We start from the raw sequence: 18,011 nt of genomic DNA, 5'->3' as shown, positions 1-18,011 counted from the left end.
ATTCTCTACGTGTGTCCCGTTGTTTCACAAATGAGGCACCTGATTAAAAATAATCACGCATGGATTTCACTGTGCTTTGTTCCTTCATTTTAGAAAGACAGGCAGAATTTATAAACCTGATAGCTGTGGAACCTTTGATTTCCAATATAAATTTTACAGCCATTGATTCCTGTATCCACAGTCATCCTTAACCAAGTAGTTATTTCTAGAAGTATCTTCTGATACTTGTAAAATTAGAGTTGTATGCTCACTTGCTCTTTTTCCCCTTTTCAGCAGGCTTAACTGGCCTAACTACTTCAGCTTTTTATCAACTTTTCATTCTTATCACTGGAGCTAGCACACTTTTTTATATGTAGTGGTTTGAATTAATTCTTCTTGAATAGGTAACCCAAACCAGATACGCAATTCAAAACAAGGCTCTTATATTATCTTGCAGAAACTACTGATCTGTCCCATTCCTTCTGGTAAAGTAGCATCACTTATAATTCATTCAAGAATTTTACTTGTTTGTATCTTTATCATGCTAATATAGTCATAGTCCTCTTGGGATCAAAAAAAAATTCCATTTGCCTAAGTTTCAAGTTGACAGCAAAACTCTGGCAGCGTTTGCACATCACAATAAACCATAGTTAATGGTTTGAATGTGAAGATTGCTCCACTTTGCTCCTTCTCTAACAGGAACAGCAAATCATGATCCCTGGCTTAGAGTTGCATCTGAACGGGAGAGCCTTGTGAAGCCAAGAGCAAACGTTAGCTTCAAATCACAGTTCATTAGAGTGAAACAAGCCACAATCCCAATGTGTATGTAACACAAAGCCAGGGATTGTGTTTTGTTGTTCCTACTAGGAGAGAAGCAAAGTGGGAACCATCTGTGTGTTCATCCTATAAACCATTAACTTTCCTTTGCTATGATACTGGAATGCAGTCATTGCATCTCAGAGTACATTATTGTACCTTTGTGCTCTCCAGCTCCATTCCTGTTTCTCCTGTTTTAGAGCTTATTGTTTCCCTTGCATAACGTATTTATCTTCGTCTGAATAAAAATAAAAAATGGCTACCTGTTTTCATTCCCCATCCTTCTGCCTTTTTTTTTTTAAAAAAAAGTCATTAACCATTGTTACTAGTAATAAATTTTTTGGAAAAACCTATTTTTCCTATTTTCCAGCTTGCAAGCACAGTCCCTGTATGTTACATTGTGATTCCCATGGTTCTTACAAATCAAACAGTTTTTGCATGTATCACAATATTTGATAGGCGTATGTATTTACTTTTTATTTATTTATATTTATATACTGCTCATTATCTGTCTAAAGGTAGTGTACACATTAAACAGTAAAAAAAATAAAGCAATAAAATAAAGAACAAAAAATAGATGGACTGTTGTATCCATCATGTTGCCATAATATTAGCCACATACAAATATTGTCTTGATTTGTAGTATTATTATTGGGTATCAGTGCCCATGTAAAATGTATACTCGGTTGGCTTATTAGGAAATATAAATTCTATAAAATACATATCTTATGATCACAGCATACCCCTTAAAAGCAAATTAAAACTTCAAAATCATGCAATTTCTAACATACACCAAGTTAAAATGTATGATGCTTATACTAGCTTAAGGAAAGGAGCAAACCAAGATAAAAATAAATTATCAAAAACCTCTTTGCACCAGACAAGAGAAATCTAGCAAATGTTTCTATTACTATTTTATTCGTGTCAGCCAATAAGTAGGCCAAAGGAAATTAAATTCTCCTGTGACCCTCTCTCTGCTTAGTTATTCTAAATTTTGAGTCATTTTTAATACTTTGGTTTTTTTAAAATCTGAAACTATAAGAAGATATGTCCCAGTTCATAAGAGAACCAATTTTTAGTGTTTTTTCTCTGCCAATTTTCAGAGGCAACAATGGGCTGAATTCAGTCTTGTTTCGTTTTCTCTCTTTTCCCTCCCCTCCCCCCGCATCCTTATGGTTAACCAATGTGAAATTTATAAAGCAAGAATGAATTTTTTAACAGTTTAGGCATAACTAATCAATGTTAAGTGTTCTCAAGTATGCACTGTTGCTTAAGAGCAAAAGAAGCACTGTCTACCTGATTTGGCATACTTTACAATTCTGGCACTTGGTGGTCTATCAGGAATTGGTCATTTGTGGGCCTGTTCTTCCTACCGCTACTCTAAAATCTAGATGTGTTTTGCAAATCAAAACCATTTCTGGATGGAATGAATGCAGCATCTTCCCCATCGTCTTGCATACCTTATTATGAATACATGGAGGTTAGGGCATACTTGATTCTACTCTCCTCTTCATAACTTCATATAATATGAGAGGGTCTACAGTTGGATCGGATTCACAAGAGACAAGTTGGTTCCTATTGGACAGATTTCAGTAGCTTATACTGTTGCTTGATAGTAAGTAACTTAGTATTTGACCTGTATCCCTCAATTCTTATATAGAAAGTACTGTGTAGGAAGTATTGGGCAACCTGTATGTAGATTATCATGTGAAAGTGGCACAAGCATGTATTCTCTTTCTTTAGCTCAGCTAATCTGCCCTTGTCATGATGATGTTACTTCTCCTCTCTTCTGTTGTGTACATTGGCTCTCTCTTCTTATATTCAATTTAATTTTGCTGCCCTGGGCTCCTGCTGGGAGGAAGGGCGGGATATAACTGAAATAATAAATAAATAAATAAAATAATTTTCACCTTTATTTTTTATTCCACTTGTTTGCTTTGTATGTTCCTGGCTTGCTGCTGTTTTCACTCCTCTGATATCATTGTCTTCTGTAAACCCAAAGCTACATTATTGATTTCCCCACTGTGCTCATTGATTCATTGGAACGCTACCATTTTGGTGTATGTCCAGCTTCTTCCATTATTTACTTTTTTAAAATCCCTGATTCATGGCTCTTCATGTGTATCATTCTTTAACTGATCTCTCCCTTTTTACAATTCCCAACAATTACATATTTCTTCAGAGGTTGCCAGTGTGGTGCCAGTGTGCCTACCAGTAGCCATGGTGGTGCTTGTGAAATGTCTCCATAAATTTCCACTCAAAAATCTAGAATGTTTGAGTTTGCATTCCTGCTGAGTTCCTGTTTGCACTGACTTGGCTTCTTCTACAGACATTACACCCCTTAAACATGTCCACATTTAATTGGACACTCACTCTCACTTCCTTCTGTTCTGAACAAAGGAGATGTGAAAAGGTGTCTGTGAGCAAACATGGTGGCTGATGTAGGTGTTTTTTCCATTGTTGGGGGGCTTTTTATACCATTTTGTAGTCCCATTTCTCTTTTTCTGCTCTTTTAGATGTGGCATCCATTTTGTATTAGGCCATACCTCCACAACAGCCATTTTCTGTTAGGCAATACCCCCACGCAGCAATTATGTGACTGTCACTCACATCACTTTCTGAAAATTCCAAATATGCTCACTGGCCTAAAAAGACTGATGACCCTTATCTTATTTGAACTGTAACCTTGAGAGTAGGACCTGTAACTTGTTATATATAGTGCCTTGCTTATATAGGTGCACTCTCTCTGTCTTTATATATTGCTACATGCACAGTGTGGTAAAATACATGCATGTGCAAATTGTCATAGCAATGTTTTCCCTATCATAATGTTGTCACACCTAGAAATGGCTCTTAGAGATGTGCAGAGCTCTCATTTGCACATTGCCTCTCCAGTGGATTTGTAATTCAGGAGCAAATGTAAATTATCAGGAACATTGACATAAGCATTTGTTGCTGGACTTCACAATTTCAGACTGCAGGTAGAAAGTTCTCTCCTGTATTTCCCTGGCCATGTATTGAAAAAACTCAAGGTGCATAAATAGTATGACAGGAGAAAAGGCTAGCCTAGAACCCTTTTGGCAATGTTAGTTCTGTATGTACAGGGATTTTTTTATATGAAGGAACATGCAAAACACATGGTCCACCTCTTGCTGTCTGAAATAGTAAAATCCACTAAAATGGTTAACCTAGATGAGTTCTCTGATAGTCTGATTTTGCTGTAATTGATATAGGAAAAAGGTGGGGTAAAGAAAATGCAATGTGATAGGAAGATTCAACTACTAGGCAATGTATGATAGGTGAGTTTGGAGTTAGCATAAAAGGCTCTGTCAACACATACACCCCCAAAAAAACACCCTGCAGGGAATTGTATAGTGAATGTCACCATCTCTTTCTGTTCATAGTTAAAATACATTTGTTCACTAATCACTGTAGAAGTGACTATTCAGTAGACAACGCATCTTTAAGGCTTTTTTGTTAATGAGTATTTTTTTGGTGCCAGGGCATTTTTTGTTGTAAATATAAGGAGGTAACATCTAATTTTAAGAAAGGGTTTGTATTGCTTGTTTGGCTCTCTTCTGTACAGTGAAACAGCTTTTCAGTTTTACCAATCTATGTGAAGTATTTTCCTAGGGTTTTTTTTACATACTAATTTCTTTTGGAAATGATAAAAAAGTGCTTTTGAAATGTAGTGTGGATTTTTGGCATGGACAGTAGGATTAAATTTCCTTTAGCCTTATGAAAAGTCCAGTCATCCTTTGAGGAATTGCTCCAAGTTGTCCGATGCTGGGCTTTTGGGGTATGCAATGAGCTTTGCTTGTCATGACCTCATTAAGTTGCAATTTACTTTTTCTCTCCCTCCATTGCCATTTCATAATTATTCATTTTGGTTATGTTCTCAGTAATCTTATTGAAACTTAACTACATTTTACAAACATCTACTTAATCTCATACATTAGTGCAAATTCATTTTTCCGTTTGTAGGAATCTATTTCCTTTTATAAACATACTCCATTAACTTTTTAGATACTTCTGCTTAACATGGTCTTTCTTCAGCTGTTTTGTCTTTTCTGTCCTTTATGGCATTCTGATTGTGCTAGCAGAAGTGTTTGAGGTTTTTCTTCTAGTAGTTACAGAATAAAACTCTATTCACTGCCTGTCTTTTTCAGCCACTTAATCTGCTGCTGCTGCTACTTTCTTTTGTGGACTTCTCGGTTCCAGTTTCTGGGTAAAAAATATAATCTTCTCCAGGATTGCAGAATTCTCCTTTCAAACTTCCATTTTCCAGGTGTGATGTCACTTCCTCCTCCATAATTATAGTGCTACCCAATTAGATTTCTTTAAAAATACTTCAGTATCCATTTAAGTGTCTCTTGAACCTGACTGCCATGCTGTAAACTGCTCTTGTTAAGGCACCTGTTTGTTGTGACTATAGGAACTATAATCATGAATTCTGATTTTCATTTCCCTCAGAAATGTGTATTCAGAATTGGTTATGCAGCCTTTAATATTTCACTAATATGAAGTATTAAGAGTTTCATCATACAATGCCTCTGATGTTAGTGATGACCTTGCAGTCTTGTATTAACTACTCACCTGGTCACCATTGGTAGCTAGGAATTCCCTCCAGCCAAGTGAGTGGATTGGCAAAGGAGAGATAAAGTGCTCTATTTCTCCTTCACCAGCCTGCTGCACATGTAGCCTGCAAATATTTTTAGCAGCCTGCTTTTTATTCATAAGAGGGGTCCTTCCATTATAAGTAAAAAACAGGCGAACATAAATTCTTGCAGGCTAGTCACTTTGGGGGGGGCTTAAAAACAAAGCTATAACGTGTATTAGATAACTGCAGTTATGGGCAGAAATATAACCATCTAATTAAAATTAAAATCAGAAGGGGCCTCTAAAGCAGTGAGCATTTTTAAGTGGCATTTTATTAAATTTAGTTTATTTTCTAGTACAAAATGAAATTAGAGCTTAGTATGTTCCGTTCTTTCTAATCTGAGATGAGGTGTAATATCTCAGTTGATTTCTCTCATTTGCACTTGCTTAGTTTATTATTTTATTTTTATTTATTAGATTTATATCCCACCCTTCCTTCCAGGAGGAGGTCAGGGCGGCAAACAAAAGCACTAAAAACACTGTAAAAATAATAGAAACAGACTTTAAAATATATGAAAGCAAAACATCCTTAAACATATTAAAACAAAACTTTTTTAAAAAAAAAAAGCTTTGATAAAATAGGAGAAAACAACCTGATAGTTAACATATTTAAAAAGTAAAGCTTGATGCCAAAGCATAATTACTATATTAAAAACAGTTTTCAAAAAAATAATTTTAATTTTTTCATCCTGCTCTGTCAATATTTTACACTAATCCTGCTTAAAATTATGACAACCTGAAGATTGCTTAAAAATATTATTCTGTAATTAAACTTTGAAAAATGTTCTTGCACCAATATGAATTCTTTAGTAGACTTACAAGAAATAGTTTTTCTTCTATGTTTTTGAAGGGTAAATTCATACAAGAGGTTGCAAGCAGGTACTTTTCTTAATTATTATTATTATTATTTATCAAATTTATATCCCACCCTTCCTCCCAGTAGGCACCCTGGGTGACAATGCAAGTGTGGTAAAATAGTTCTGTGAGTGGGCCTCTATATGATGGGATCCAGAAGTGTACAGATAGTAGCTAGGCTTTGTAGCCAGTTAGTAGCAAGTAGGAATATTTAAATAGCCATACTACCCTGAACACGCCCAATCTCATCTGATCTTGGAAGCTAAGCAGGGTCAGGCCTGGTTAGTTTTTGGATGGGAGACCGTCTGGGAATACTCGGTGCCATAGGCTTAGAGGAAGGCAATGGTAAACCACCTCTGAATACCTCTTACCATAAAACCCTATGAATGCATCCAAAAGATTCATAGGGTTGCCTTAAGTCATAATTGACTTGAAGGCATATAACAACAACAAGGAATATTTAAAAGTGCATCTGAGCATGGGCAAAGCAGCTTTCTCTTACTACTGAGCAACTGGCCTGTCTCTTCACAGAATTAAGGAACAGGATTTACAGGGGAGATGGCATTGCTCTCACACAGGCCCTGTACCCTTCTTAGAAATTTAACATCACCCCATCTCCCTTGCTAGCATAGTATGTGCAAAGTATACTATATTCCTCATCTCTCTTTTCCCAATAGCTTTTTACAACAATGCAGTTTTTTCCTCTGTCTCTTCCCCCTTGCCTTGCCATGGGTAAGCTCTACTTTTTTATGCCCCCACTGCTATTCGTTCTTTCCCCTGTACGGTTAAGATTCCTACTGGATGGAAGCCATTTTCAACCCCTGAGGTAAGGTCCAGTGAGCATAATCCTTCCTACCACAAAAGGAAGTTGACTCCCAAGATTTTCCACCTTCCTTCTAGCCTTTCAATTGTTCCCAAGCTCAGTAAGAGCCTTCTCTCCCCCGCTGCCACCACCACCTTTTGAAATTAACAATGAGGGTAGAAAGCTGCTGGAAGGCAGAGCAGCAGGAACTCTTTGGGTGTGTGTAGAACCATTCATTAAATATGGTGCAAATGTGGGCTTGTTCATTGTGAGGCAAATGCTGGTTCTCGGGGATTCATGTACTGGTTCTGGGCTGATTGTGGATTGTCTCTTGCACAGGCATGATTTAGGCACTCTGTCTATTTTGTTTTTGTTTTTCCAACTGCCTGCATGGTTACATGATGTTTGGGGTTTAAATTTCTTTTTCTAAATATTTTATTGATTTTATTAAATATACAAGAAGTCATTCTTGTCTATATTTTTAATTAGTTTTCTCTTTAATGCCAGGTTTTGTATTTAAACATTTGCTCTGGAAAGGAGGTGGGTAGGAGGATTTACACAAGGGCAGGCCAGTCGCTGCTGTACCATCCTGGCTTTTGCTCATAGGGTATGGCCTGTGAGATGTGCGAGGACTGGGAAGAGATAGGAATTCTGCTGAGATGGGAAGCCCAGGATTGGTTAGGGGCCATCAAGGCAAGGACAGTGAGCCCTTTGACAAAATTTATTTATTTTAAAGTAATATTTGTATATTGCTTTTCAACTGTAATGGTTATCAGTGTTCATGTAATAAAATCGTATTTATCAGCAGATGATACTGTACACAGCAATAGATCTGATATAACGGAAGCTGTCAGCGAAATAAAAATTAGTATTGTGTGGCTCCTACCTCTTCCCTGGTGGTGGCAATGAGTACTGGCAGCAGAGAACCACTAGTCTTGGGGTTGTCTTCTCAGTCCACCAGGAGTTTCTAGAAACAGATGATATCAGTGGCTCCCACCCTTACAAAAGTGAGGCAAAGGCTGTTCCTAGGCACTTGGAAAGGTAGGGTGTATAGAGCACAGATGTGGAACCTGTGGCCCTCAGATGTTGTTGAACTACCTGAAACCTTATATCCCAGCTTGATCACTGAGATCGTCTGCAGGAGCAGCTTTGGTTGTCCCTGGAGTTGATGAGGCTCCATGAAATTGGCCATGAAATCAAGTGTCATCGGCCTAGGTCTCTGGAATGCTCTGCCAACAGAGATTCAGTAGGCACCTTGTGTTTTAACCTTTAAATGCCTGTTGAAAACCTTTCTGTTCCACCTGGCTTATGCAATGAATTGTCATTTGGCAATAGTTGGCCTTTGGTTTTGCTGTATTTTTAAATAAAATAGTGTATAGAAATTTATCTATAAATAAATAAAACTATAGCTACCATCATCCCTGATCATTGGCCATGCTGGCTGGATCTGACCAGAGGCAGAGTCTAACAACATCTGGAAGGTCACCCACTGGTGGGTTAATCTGTGACACTTGCTGAAATAGTTGCTTGCCTATTGGAGCGACTCCCTTACGAGGAAAGGTTGCAGCATTTGGGGCTTTTTAGTTTAGAGAAAAGGCGGGTCAGAGGAGACATGATAGAAGTGTATAAAATTATGCATGGCATTGAGAAAGTGGATAGAGAAAAGTTCTTCTCCCTCTCTCATAATACTAGAACTCGTGGACATTCAAAGAAGCTGAATGTTGGAAGATTCAGGACAGACAAAAGGAAGTACTTCTTTACTCAGCGCATAGTTAAACTATGGAATTTGCTCCCACAAGATGCAGTAATGGCCACCAGCTTGGACGGCTTTAAAAGAAGATTAGACAAATTCATGGAGGACAGGGCTATCAATGGCTACTAGCCATGATGGCTGTGCTGTGCCACCCTAGTCAGAGGCAGCATGCTTCTGAAAACCAGTTGCCGGAAGCCTCAGGAGGGAAGAGTGTTCTTGCACTCGGGTCCTACTTGCGGGCTTCCCCCAGGCACCTGGTTGGCCACTGTGAGAACAGGATGCTGGACTAGATGGGCCACTGGCCTGATCCAGCAGGCTCTTCTTATGTTCTTATGCCTAAGGACTTGGACATCCACTGATTTTCTTGGCTGAGGTGACTTCCCAGCTCATTCTCTTGCTCGAGGCTCTCAAACTGTGGTCTGCAAATGACTAGTGGTCTGTGAGCTTCATTCAGGTTGTCTGTAGCATGTCTGTAAAAATACAATTAAACATCATGCAGCATCTAGAACAGCACGTTAAAATTGCTACAACAGGGAGACAGTGGTCTGCTAACACCCTCAGCAATATTCAAGTGGTCCATGGGGAAAAATGTTTGGGAACCACTAAGCTATGCCATCTCTTCTAATACAGCAGGGCCCCACTCATATGGCAGGTTAGGTTCCAGACCCCCGCCAAAAAGCAAAAACCGCCGAAAAGCAGATCAGCTGTAGCACGGGGGTCTGGAACCTAACCCGCTGATCGCGCCAGAGGAGGAGAAGATCAGCTGTACAGCTGATCTTCCCCTCCTCCGGCGCAATCAGCTCGAGCGCGGGAGTCTGATCGCGCCAGAAGAGGAGGAGGTCAGCTGTAGTGCTCTGCAGCTGATCTTCCCTGCCTCCGGCGAGATCAGCTGGAGCGTGGAGAGCTCCAGACCCCGCTCCAGCTGATCGCCCCTCTGGCGCTGTATTAACAGAACGCCGAGAAGCGGGGCCCTACTGTACAGATATTAAAGCAGAAAGTTGCTGTATCTTTAAATTGTATGAATCATGTTACATGGCAGCCTTCAGCATAGGAAATGTCAATAATTGCTTAAACACAGGGTTCAAGTTTGGATGATGCACAGTAAGTAAATGGCAGGCACATACCTTGCTCCAGCCTTTACTTAGTTTTATATAGAAAACCTTGTGTAAGTGGTTTTGAAGCTCCGTCTTCTATATGAGGCAATTTTCAGATGTTCATCAATGGTGAAAATGTTGGCATCAGTAATTATTAACAGCAAATAGCCTTTTCTATAGGATATTGGCTTCATATTGTTGCAGTTGAACAGTTTTTCCAGCCATGTTAAGCTGTTTAAAATTCAGTTTTACAGTAGGCCATTTTCTACAGAGAATTCCTTTCTTGAGAGAGAATACCGGTTGCCTTGGCCACCCAGCTCTGTAAATGGGGTCTACTGTTGCTTTTCAGGTAATATTTTGTTCTCAGGTTTCACACATATTCCTCCCCACCCTCACCCAAATATCATGCTGTAGACATTGGAATTATTGATGCATTAAAACCAGTTTTTGTTTAGTTCATCTAATCTCTTGACGCAACACTGTTGTGTAGGATATTGAGTTCAGCATTTCCAAACAGTTTTATGTTCGGAGACTTTTTTGCATACAAAATTTTGGCCACTGTTTTTGTGAGGCTTCAGGTTAAAATTCTGAAAGTACACAAAGTTCAGAAGTTGTACTGATCTGCTGCTTTCTCCCCCACTTCCCATACTCCCAAAATTTTATCATAAACACAACTTGGGGATTTTATTTTGTATTGTTATTAAGTATTGGGTAAAAATGTAAAAGCTCACCTATGAGAAATAAACATATGAAGCTCTCTCGTGCACAGTTGACCAGTGGTCCATCTAGTCCAACATGGTCTATCCCAGGGGGAGCTAACCTGTGGTCCTTCAGATGTTGTTGGACTCTAGTTCCTGTCAGCCCAAGCCGGCATAGGCAATAATCAGGGATAATGGGAGTTGTAGTCCTGCAGCATGGAGGGCTGGAAGTCCAAAGGCTAGTCATGCCTGGTCTGCTCCAACTGGCACCATCTCTTAAGCTCTCAGGCACCTTTTATCTGATCCTTCTAAAAGAGATAAAATTGAAACGATAACCTTTTGCATGCATGGACTTCCATGCAGTTATATGCAGATGTCAGGGAACTCTCATAAGCTTTGTGCTTTTAGACTGGGACAGCCAACATGGTGCCTGCCCTTCAGACGTTTTGGACTACAGCTCCCATCATCCCTGACCATTGGCCATGCTAGCTGGGCCTCATGGGATTGGAGTCTTAACAACATCTTGAGGGCACAAGCTGTTAAATACTGCTTGTGTGAATAAAATTGCTTGTTAACATATTTTACAGTGGAAATTAATCCAGACTACTTAATAGCTGCAAAATTGAGCTCAATTAGGAAGCTGCTGTGGCATTTTAACGTGTGTTTGTGTTTCTAGGTACGAGCACACCAGTTAGTTTTACCACCCTGTGATGTAGTGATCAAAGCTGTTGCTGACTATGTCCGCAATATTCAGGACACCTCTGACTTGGATGCCATAGCTAAAGATGTCTTTCAGCATTCACAGGTAAGAAAGGTACAACATTCGTGGATGTAGGCTTGTTTTAAAGTTTGTTGTGGTCCTAACAAATCCACTGATACGTGTGTGTGTATTTGTGTATATTGTGCATGTGTGTGCACATACATATCTGTGCATCTCCTTTTTTTCAGATAATTGTGATGTCCAAGGATATATTTTCTTTCACAAAAGGATATTAGTAACTTGAGTTTGTTCTTTGTGGAGTTCTGTAAATTTGAATAATACTGGGTACAGCCATATGGCAACGTTAGGAATATAGTTTTGTGTGTGTGTGTGTCTAATTTTTAATGAGATTTTAATATTTCTTTTAGTCTAGAACGGATGACAAGGTTAAACGATTTAAGAGAGCAGTTGCATATTATTCAGCAACTAATAAGCCCATGCCATTTTATCCACCACACTACCTAGGTAAGTGCTGAAACTAAGTTAGACTTGAGTATGATACTGGGGCTTTGGTTAAAGATGGGTGATGACCTGCACTGGGGGAAGAAAGGGGAAATGATAGAGAAATTGTACAGCATGTATCCTATTAAATCAATCAAAGTTCATTTTGATATCCTGGATCATTAAGTGGTACGTGGTACCTACAAGATATTTGTGGGTCTTCCCTAAGTGTTCCACTCATTCCTGGCAGAGAACTTCGGCTTTTCTATCATAGTTTGTTTGAGAGAAAGAAACATAAGCACTGGTTAAGCCAGTCCATGGTTTGTTTCCCTCCATGGGGCAATGAAGCAGTAAAGTTAGTGCATTCTCAGCTTGCATGGACTAAATAATATGCCTAACCACATTAAGGATCAGTGGTACATCCAAACATGGCCATTGTCTCCTTTGGTCCTTTTATATGTGGTTTCATGCCTCTAACCCAGCCTTTCCCAACCAGTGTGCCTCCAGATGTTGGACCACAACTTCCATCAGCCTCAGCCAGCATTGCCAATGGCCAGGAAATATGGGAATTGTGGTCCAACAACATCTGGAGGCACACTGGTTGGGAAAGGCTGCTCTAACCTCTTCTCCCATTTGTTATGTACATGAGGATACTTGATGCAGATTTGGAATAATTTTGATGCTGTTTTGCTTGCTTCTTAGGGGGTCTAAATATGAGGGAATGCAACTGGTTGAATTTGCAACCAGGGGGATTCCTGTGTGAAGATACTGCTTTGTTTCCTTGTCCAGGATGACATCCTGTTTTGAAATGTGTTTGCTTGCATGTGTGTGAGACAACATGAGCGTATTAGACGCTGGCTGATGTGTCTCCAGATGTAAACGTTCCTATGAACAATGTCACACAGGAAACTTAGTTTCAAAACTAAGGTGCCAAAGAGCATACAATTACAGTGGATAAATGTTACACTGGATTATAATTATTTGTGTAAACATTGGTGGTGTGCACCAACCACAATATTCAGTTTTGACCCTGATTTAGCACTTCAGAAAACAGTCCACTTCAATCTGAGACATTTCATAGGCTGCCTGATTCAGCTTGAGGTTTGTTCAAATATGCTCTCCCGATTTGCTGTGGGGAAATTTAAAAAATGACTATAAACTTGTTTTCCTTTTGACCAAAGTGGTAAGATTTGCATATACATGACCCCCTCCAGAGAGAATAAAGCCTGTCAAATTGCAGACAAGTAGATCCAGGGGCTTTTCAGATGGTCAGCTTTTCACATGGGTTTTGAGGTGGGAAGAAACAAAAAAGACTTTCTTTCTGGGTAAAATCATTCCCTCTGATTACAAGCTTGACCTGTCAGTCACTATGGAACTCTCCTTCCATCCTCTCCCAACTCTGGTGTTTGCTCTCCCTTCCCTGACCATCCCACCCTGGTGTTATGGCAAGCTTAGAGACATTACTTTCGCATTCAGCAGACACATGCCTTGAGCTTTTTTTTTTTTTAATGCCTGCATTGGCAAAGCGCCATGAAATGCTTCCAGGGTCCCCGCTTTGACCTGTGCCGTTTCATGCAGATCCTGTTTCACCTCCTGCTTTGCTTCGGAATTTGTCCAAATCCAGCGTACACCCCTAGTAAACAAAGGTAGAAGAGCACTATGGTCATTTGTCACAACTAACTGTTTTAGTCTACACATGTAACCATATGGAAATCTAAAACTAGAACTTTTAATAAAGGTAACATTTGTTGCATAAGCAAAATAGTTTTTAAAATAGAAAATCTTGAAACTGGGGCAAAACACCATCTGGGTAAATGTCAGATCCCACTGTGGGTTTTGTCTGTTCTGAAGTGATGCCACCTCACCTCAGTTTGCAGTAGAAATCACAGTAATTGGCACTTGATCAGACAGGACAGTAAATACTGAGAGGCTTGCCTTTTTACTCCATGATAGTTACACAATAGTTTGCTTATTCTGAAATAAGCTACCTTGTCATTGGGTACAGATTTGATATAGTTTTACTTCTCTATTTGCCAAGTTGATGAGCAACATACTATAGGAGAAATCTCTCTCTCTTCTGGATAATTCCTAATTAGTATTCATAGGGCTAATCAGAAGCGGATATATTAATGGCTTTAAAGTAGTGTTTAAACTTAGTTTTCTATCATATAATACATCCTTTTTCATGTGCTTGACTCTTCTTTTTCATTTTAAGTCTTGATTTTTGACCAACAGAATAATGTTACCAGTCACAAAGACTTCTTAATTGCTAAGATAGTGTCCTGATTAAAGTGAGCCTAAACTTCCAAGACTTCATGTTTCTTCTTCTGTTCGTGTGTTTCATCTGAATTGAGATGAAAACCACTTCAGAACTGGAAGCAGAATCTGACTGCTACACTTTCTGTTCTACTGAGAAAGAGAAAGTAAACAATGGATACTAAAATGGTGGGAGCGATTGTAACATAAACAGCAGGGAGAGATATTGGAAAGAAAAAAACAAACAGGCAGACAAGAAGGAAGTGAAGAATGCGTCTCCTGAGAGAGGCAGAAATGAAACAAAACTGGCAGAGGCACTGAATGTTGAAATAGAACGAGAACAAATAAACTCTACTATAGGAAATGAGGTCAAAGCTTTAAAACAACGAAAGGCTGACATCAGGCATTTGTTCTTAGGTGACCAAACTATGTACAAGGCAAGTTTTTATAAATAATAAGTATTTTAAAAATCATTTTGATTTTTCCAATAACAGCCAGACCAAATCAATTTGGAATGCCGGGTATCGTGCCACCGTATGTCTCTCCTCAGATGCTTAACATTCCACAGACCCCTCTACAAGCAAAACATGTGGCAAGTATACTCTGTCTTTTCTCTTTCTCTCCACCCCTATTCTTCTGTTGTTTGTTAGAAATGTGTTTTTGTATATTGGATGCAAACAAGTAGTCTTAATTTATATTATACTGTTTCTTTAGGCCCAGCATATGTCTAGTCAAGGTAATGCCCAAGGTCAGGGTCCATATCCCTATAGCCTTTCGGAACCAGCCATCACCTTGGACACACGTGGAAAAAGTCTTTCTGAGCAGAACAACTATAGCAACATTCCTCATGAAGGAAAACATACACCATTATATGAACGATCTTCTCCAATAAATCCAGCTCAGAGTGGGAGCCCCAATCATGTGGATTCAACATATTTTCCTACCTCTTCTACATCATCTTCTTCAGACAATGATGAAGGCAATGGGGGTACTTTGAAGTAAGTACAACACATGTTTCTAGCAGGACTGGAAAAGGAAGTTGCAGGTAATTTCTTTGAATTTAATGTCACAGAGAAATGTCCATGCACCTACTGCCATTTCTATGTTTAGTTCATGCTTATGGTGAACATAAGAACATAAGAAGAGCCTGCTGGATCAGGCCAGTGGCCCATCTAGTCCAGCATCCTGTTCTCACAGTGGCCAACCAGGTGCCTGGGGGAAGCCTGCAAGCAGGACCCAAGTGCAAGAACACTCTCCCCTCCTGAGGCTTCCGGCAACTGGTTTTCAGAAGCATGCTGCCTCTGACTAGGGTGGCACAGCACAGCCATTTGATTTGATTTGATTTTGTGCACTACCAGCCTACTGGTAGGAACATTCATTCTGATCTTAAGGCAAAACAGGTCTTTGCACCATTCTGATTATTTGGAGGCGACAGTGTTTCCTTTGCAGTTATTAAGTGAAAACATGCATGGATTCTCTCATGTTGCTAGTAGCCAAATTAACAGAAAGGTGTTATTGTAACCTATTCCCAGTTTAGGCAGTCAATTTCTCCACCCCTTTTTAGTAAAGGGATGAAGAAAAGACCTAAATGCATCACCTATATGCAACCAGCTTAAAATGCCTCTTACATGCTTTTGCATAAACTTTTCATCTAGTTTATTACGTTACATAATATTCCAAAAATGCTTGTATTTCAGAATAATCTCTTGTTTGTATCTGTCTCTGCGGTAATAGTAAAAAGTTACTGTTTTTGACATAGATGTTGTCAACATAATTCAGAAAATGAAGCAAGCTGTGGACTTGTTTTAAACGAATGCATTAATAATGCATGTTTGTGTCTTAAATAGTTATTCTTTTCGTATGGTGGCACCTGCCCTTGGGAATGTTCTTCCCCTGACCATCAGGCAGGCACCTACGGTATTGGCATTTAGGCACCTGCTTAAAACTCATCTCTCCACCTAGCCTTTCCCTAAGGGGTAATCAGCTAGTTTGATGTATTAATCTGTTCTACTCATTTGTGATGTATTTTGTATTTGTTTTATTAATGTAATGCTACTGTTGATTTTATGCTGTTCACTGCCATATTTTTTCTTAATGTTGGCAGTATGGAAATGTTTGCCAAATAAATAAATAAAAAATAAGAAAACTAACCTTGCATTTGTCAGCATATAGGGATTATTAAAATTTTGTTATAGCAAGCTTTATTACTTGAGTAGGGAGGAAACAACTTGTGTCTGAGAATGCTTAAATGTTAAATCCTTTGACATGATTGAATTGTGGAATAGCAGGGAAAAGAGGCCATGTTAGTTGGCTTCCCCCACCCCTTGTTAGCTAAGGAGTGTGAAGACTTGTTTCAGAAATTAGTTTACATCAGTCTTGCAAATAAGTTCCACAGAGTTTGCTAGCCTAATTTTTACTGCTACGCCCACACACATATGTTAGCCATTTGTTGCCTAAAAGAGGGAGGGAGGCTCCTTTATTAAACTTCTCTGCCAGGTCACCTGGAGACAATTCTTATTTGCCATAGGCCATCAGACTAGTGGCTGTTCACCAGTCAAATTTACATAACTTTGGGGTGCAAGTATGACCCCTAACAATAACCTGTACAAATATTTATTTGTAGCCATTTTTATCCCATCCTTCCGCTGCTTACAAAAATCCAAAGTAAAATCATAAAATGATATAATTAAAACATACTAAAAGCAGCAGTTCTTTAAAAAGCAGCATAAAACAGCTGAATGAAAACAGAGTTTAAAAGCCTAGGAAAATAAAACACCTCTTTGCATAGCACTAAAATGACATCATCGTTAAGCATCAGATGAGTCTCCGTAGAGAGAGTATTCCATGGCCAGAGAGCTGCAGCCGATATCAGGTAGGCAAGGGAAGTTAGGAATGGGCCCCTGTTGAAAATCCTGACACGTGGGCAGGTGCACGTGGTGAAACATGACCCCACAGATACTCTTGACCCAAGGCATGAAGGTGCGCACAAAGTCAAAACCAGCACTTTGAACTGAGCCTGGAAACAGTCTCAGTGCAAATATAAAAAAGGGGTTTGTGTTTATGTTGATCTGGTTTTACAGCATTATTGAATTATATAACCCTGACAATAAAAATTGTGTGCTGTTCTTTCTTCAGTCATGTTGGTGGGAACAAATTGAGCTGGGAAAAAACAGGAACCCAGTCAGAAAATCAAGCGTGTGGGGATCCAGGAGACCAAACCAAGGTAGAGTTCTTCTTTGTGCGTAGTCTTTGTTAATGAGACTTTGAATGCCCTCTGTCCCAACTGCCAGTTGCCCTGGGCCTCTGAACTCAAGGGAGGCACACTCTGGCCTCTGCAGCCAGCCAGGAGATTGACAGCCAGTGGAAGCCTGCACCTCGTTTCCCAGGAAGATCATCCTCGCAAAAAGGAACAACCTGGCCCCATTCATCAGCCAATGAATTGTTTTCCTCTTCCTTATTCTTTTTTCTTTTTGTCTTCCCTTTTTAGTATCTGTACAATGCTTAGAAAAATGCATGTGTTGTTAAAGATGATTATAATTATTGTTGTTATTATTGACTATATTGTATAAATAATTGCCAGTAGAGTTGAGTTACATTAAGGTTGCTGTTGTGTGCATACTTTCTTGGAAGTAAACCCCATTGGACTCTGTTAGAATTAATTCTCAATAAGCTTTTATAGATTGCATTGTGCAAAATATACAGTAGGGTTAAATTATTCCTTTTACCCAAGTGCTACACTTTTCTTTGTGTGCATGCATAATAAGAGTAAATTGGAATGCTTATCAGTAATTCTTAAGCGTCTAGGAGTTCTTGGGAAATATGAGATGTACAGCCAACGTGGTGCCTGTCAGATGTTGTTGAACTACAGATTCCATTATTTGTAACCGCTGACCATTCT

The 18,011-nt window shown here is 39.2% G+C and overlaps 1 protein-coding gene and 1 pseudogene across 2 annotated transcripts in view; both read left to right on the top strand.

Moving 5' to 3' along the window:
- FAM120A (family with sequence similarity 120 member A) overlaps nt 1–18,011 on the top strand; it is an 85,152-nt gene that overhangs the window by 26,383 nt on the left and 40,758 nt on the right. For both annotated transcript variants that reach the window (XM_061618180.1, XM_061618179.1), the window contains exons 4-8: nt 11,333–11,461; nt 11,785–11,881; nt 14,608–14,705; nt 14,828–15,111; nt 17,249–17,336. In XM_061618180.1, coding sequence (XP_061474164.1) covers nt 11,333–11,461; nt 11,785–11,881; nt 14,608–14,705; nt 14,828–15,111; nt 17,249–17,336 — 696 coding nt within the window. The remainder of the gene's footprint in view (nt 1–11,332; nt 11,462–11,784; nt 11,882–14,607; nt 14,706–14,827; nt 15,112–17,248; nt 17,337–18,011) is intronic.
- LOC133382513 (5S ribosomal RNA) lies at nt 6,521–6,639 on the top strand (annotated as a pseudogene).

Source organism: Rhineura floridana, chromosome 3, assembly GCF_030035675.1.
Source record: "Rhineura floridana isolate rRhiFlo1 chromosome 3, rRhiFlo1.hap2, whole genome shotgun sequence".
In the NCBI taxonomy this organism is placed as follows: domain Eukaryota; kingdom Metazoa; phylum Chordata; class Lepidosauria; order Squamata; family Rhineuridae; genus Rhineura; species Rhineura floridana.
Note: the sequence above shows the minus strand (reverse complement) of the source record. Positions and strands in the feature narration are given on the sequence as shown.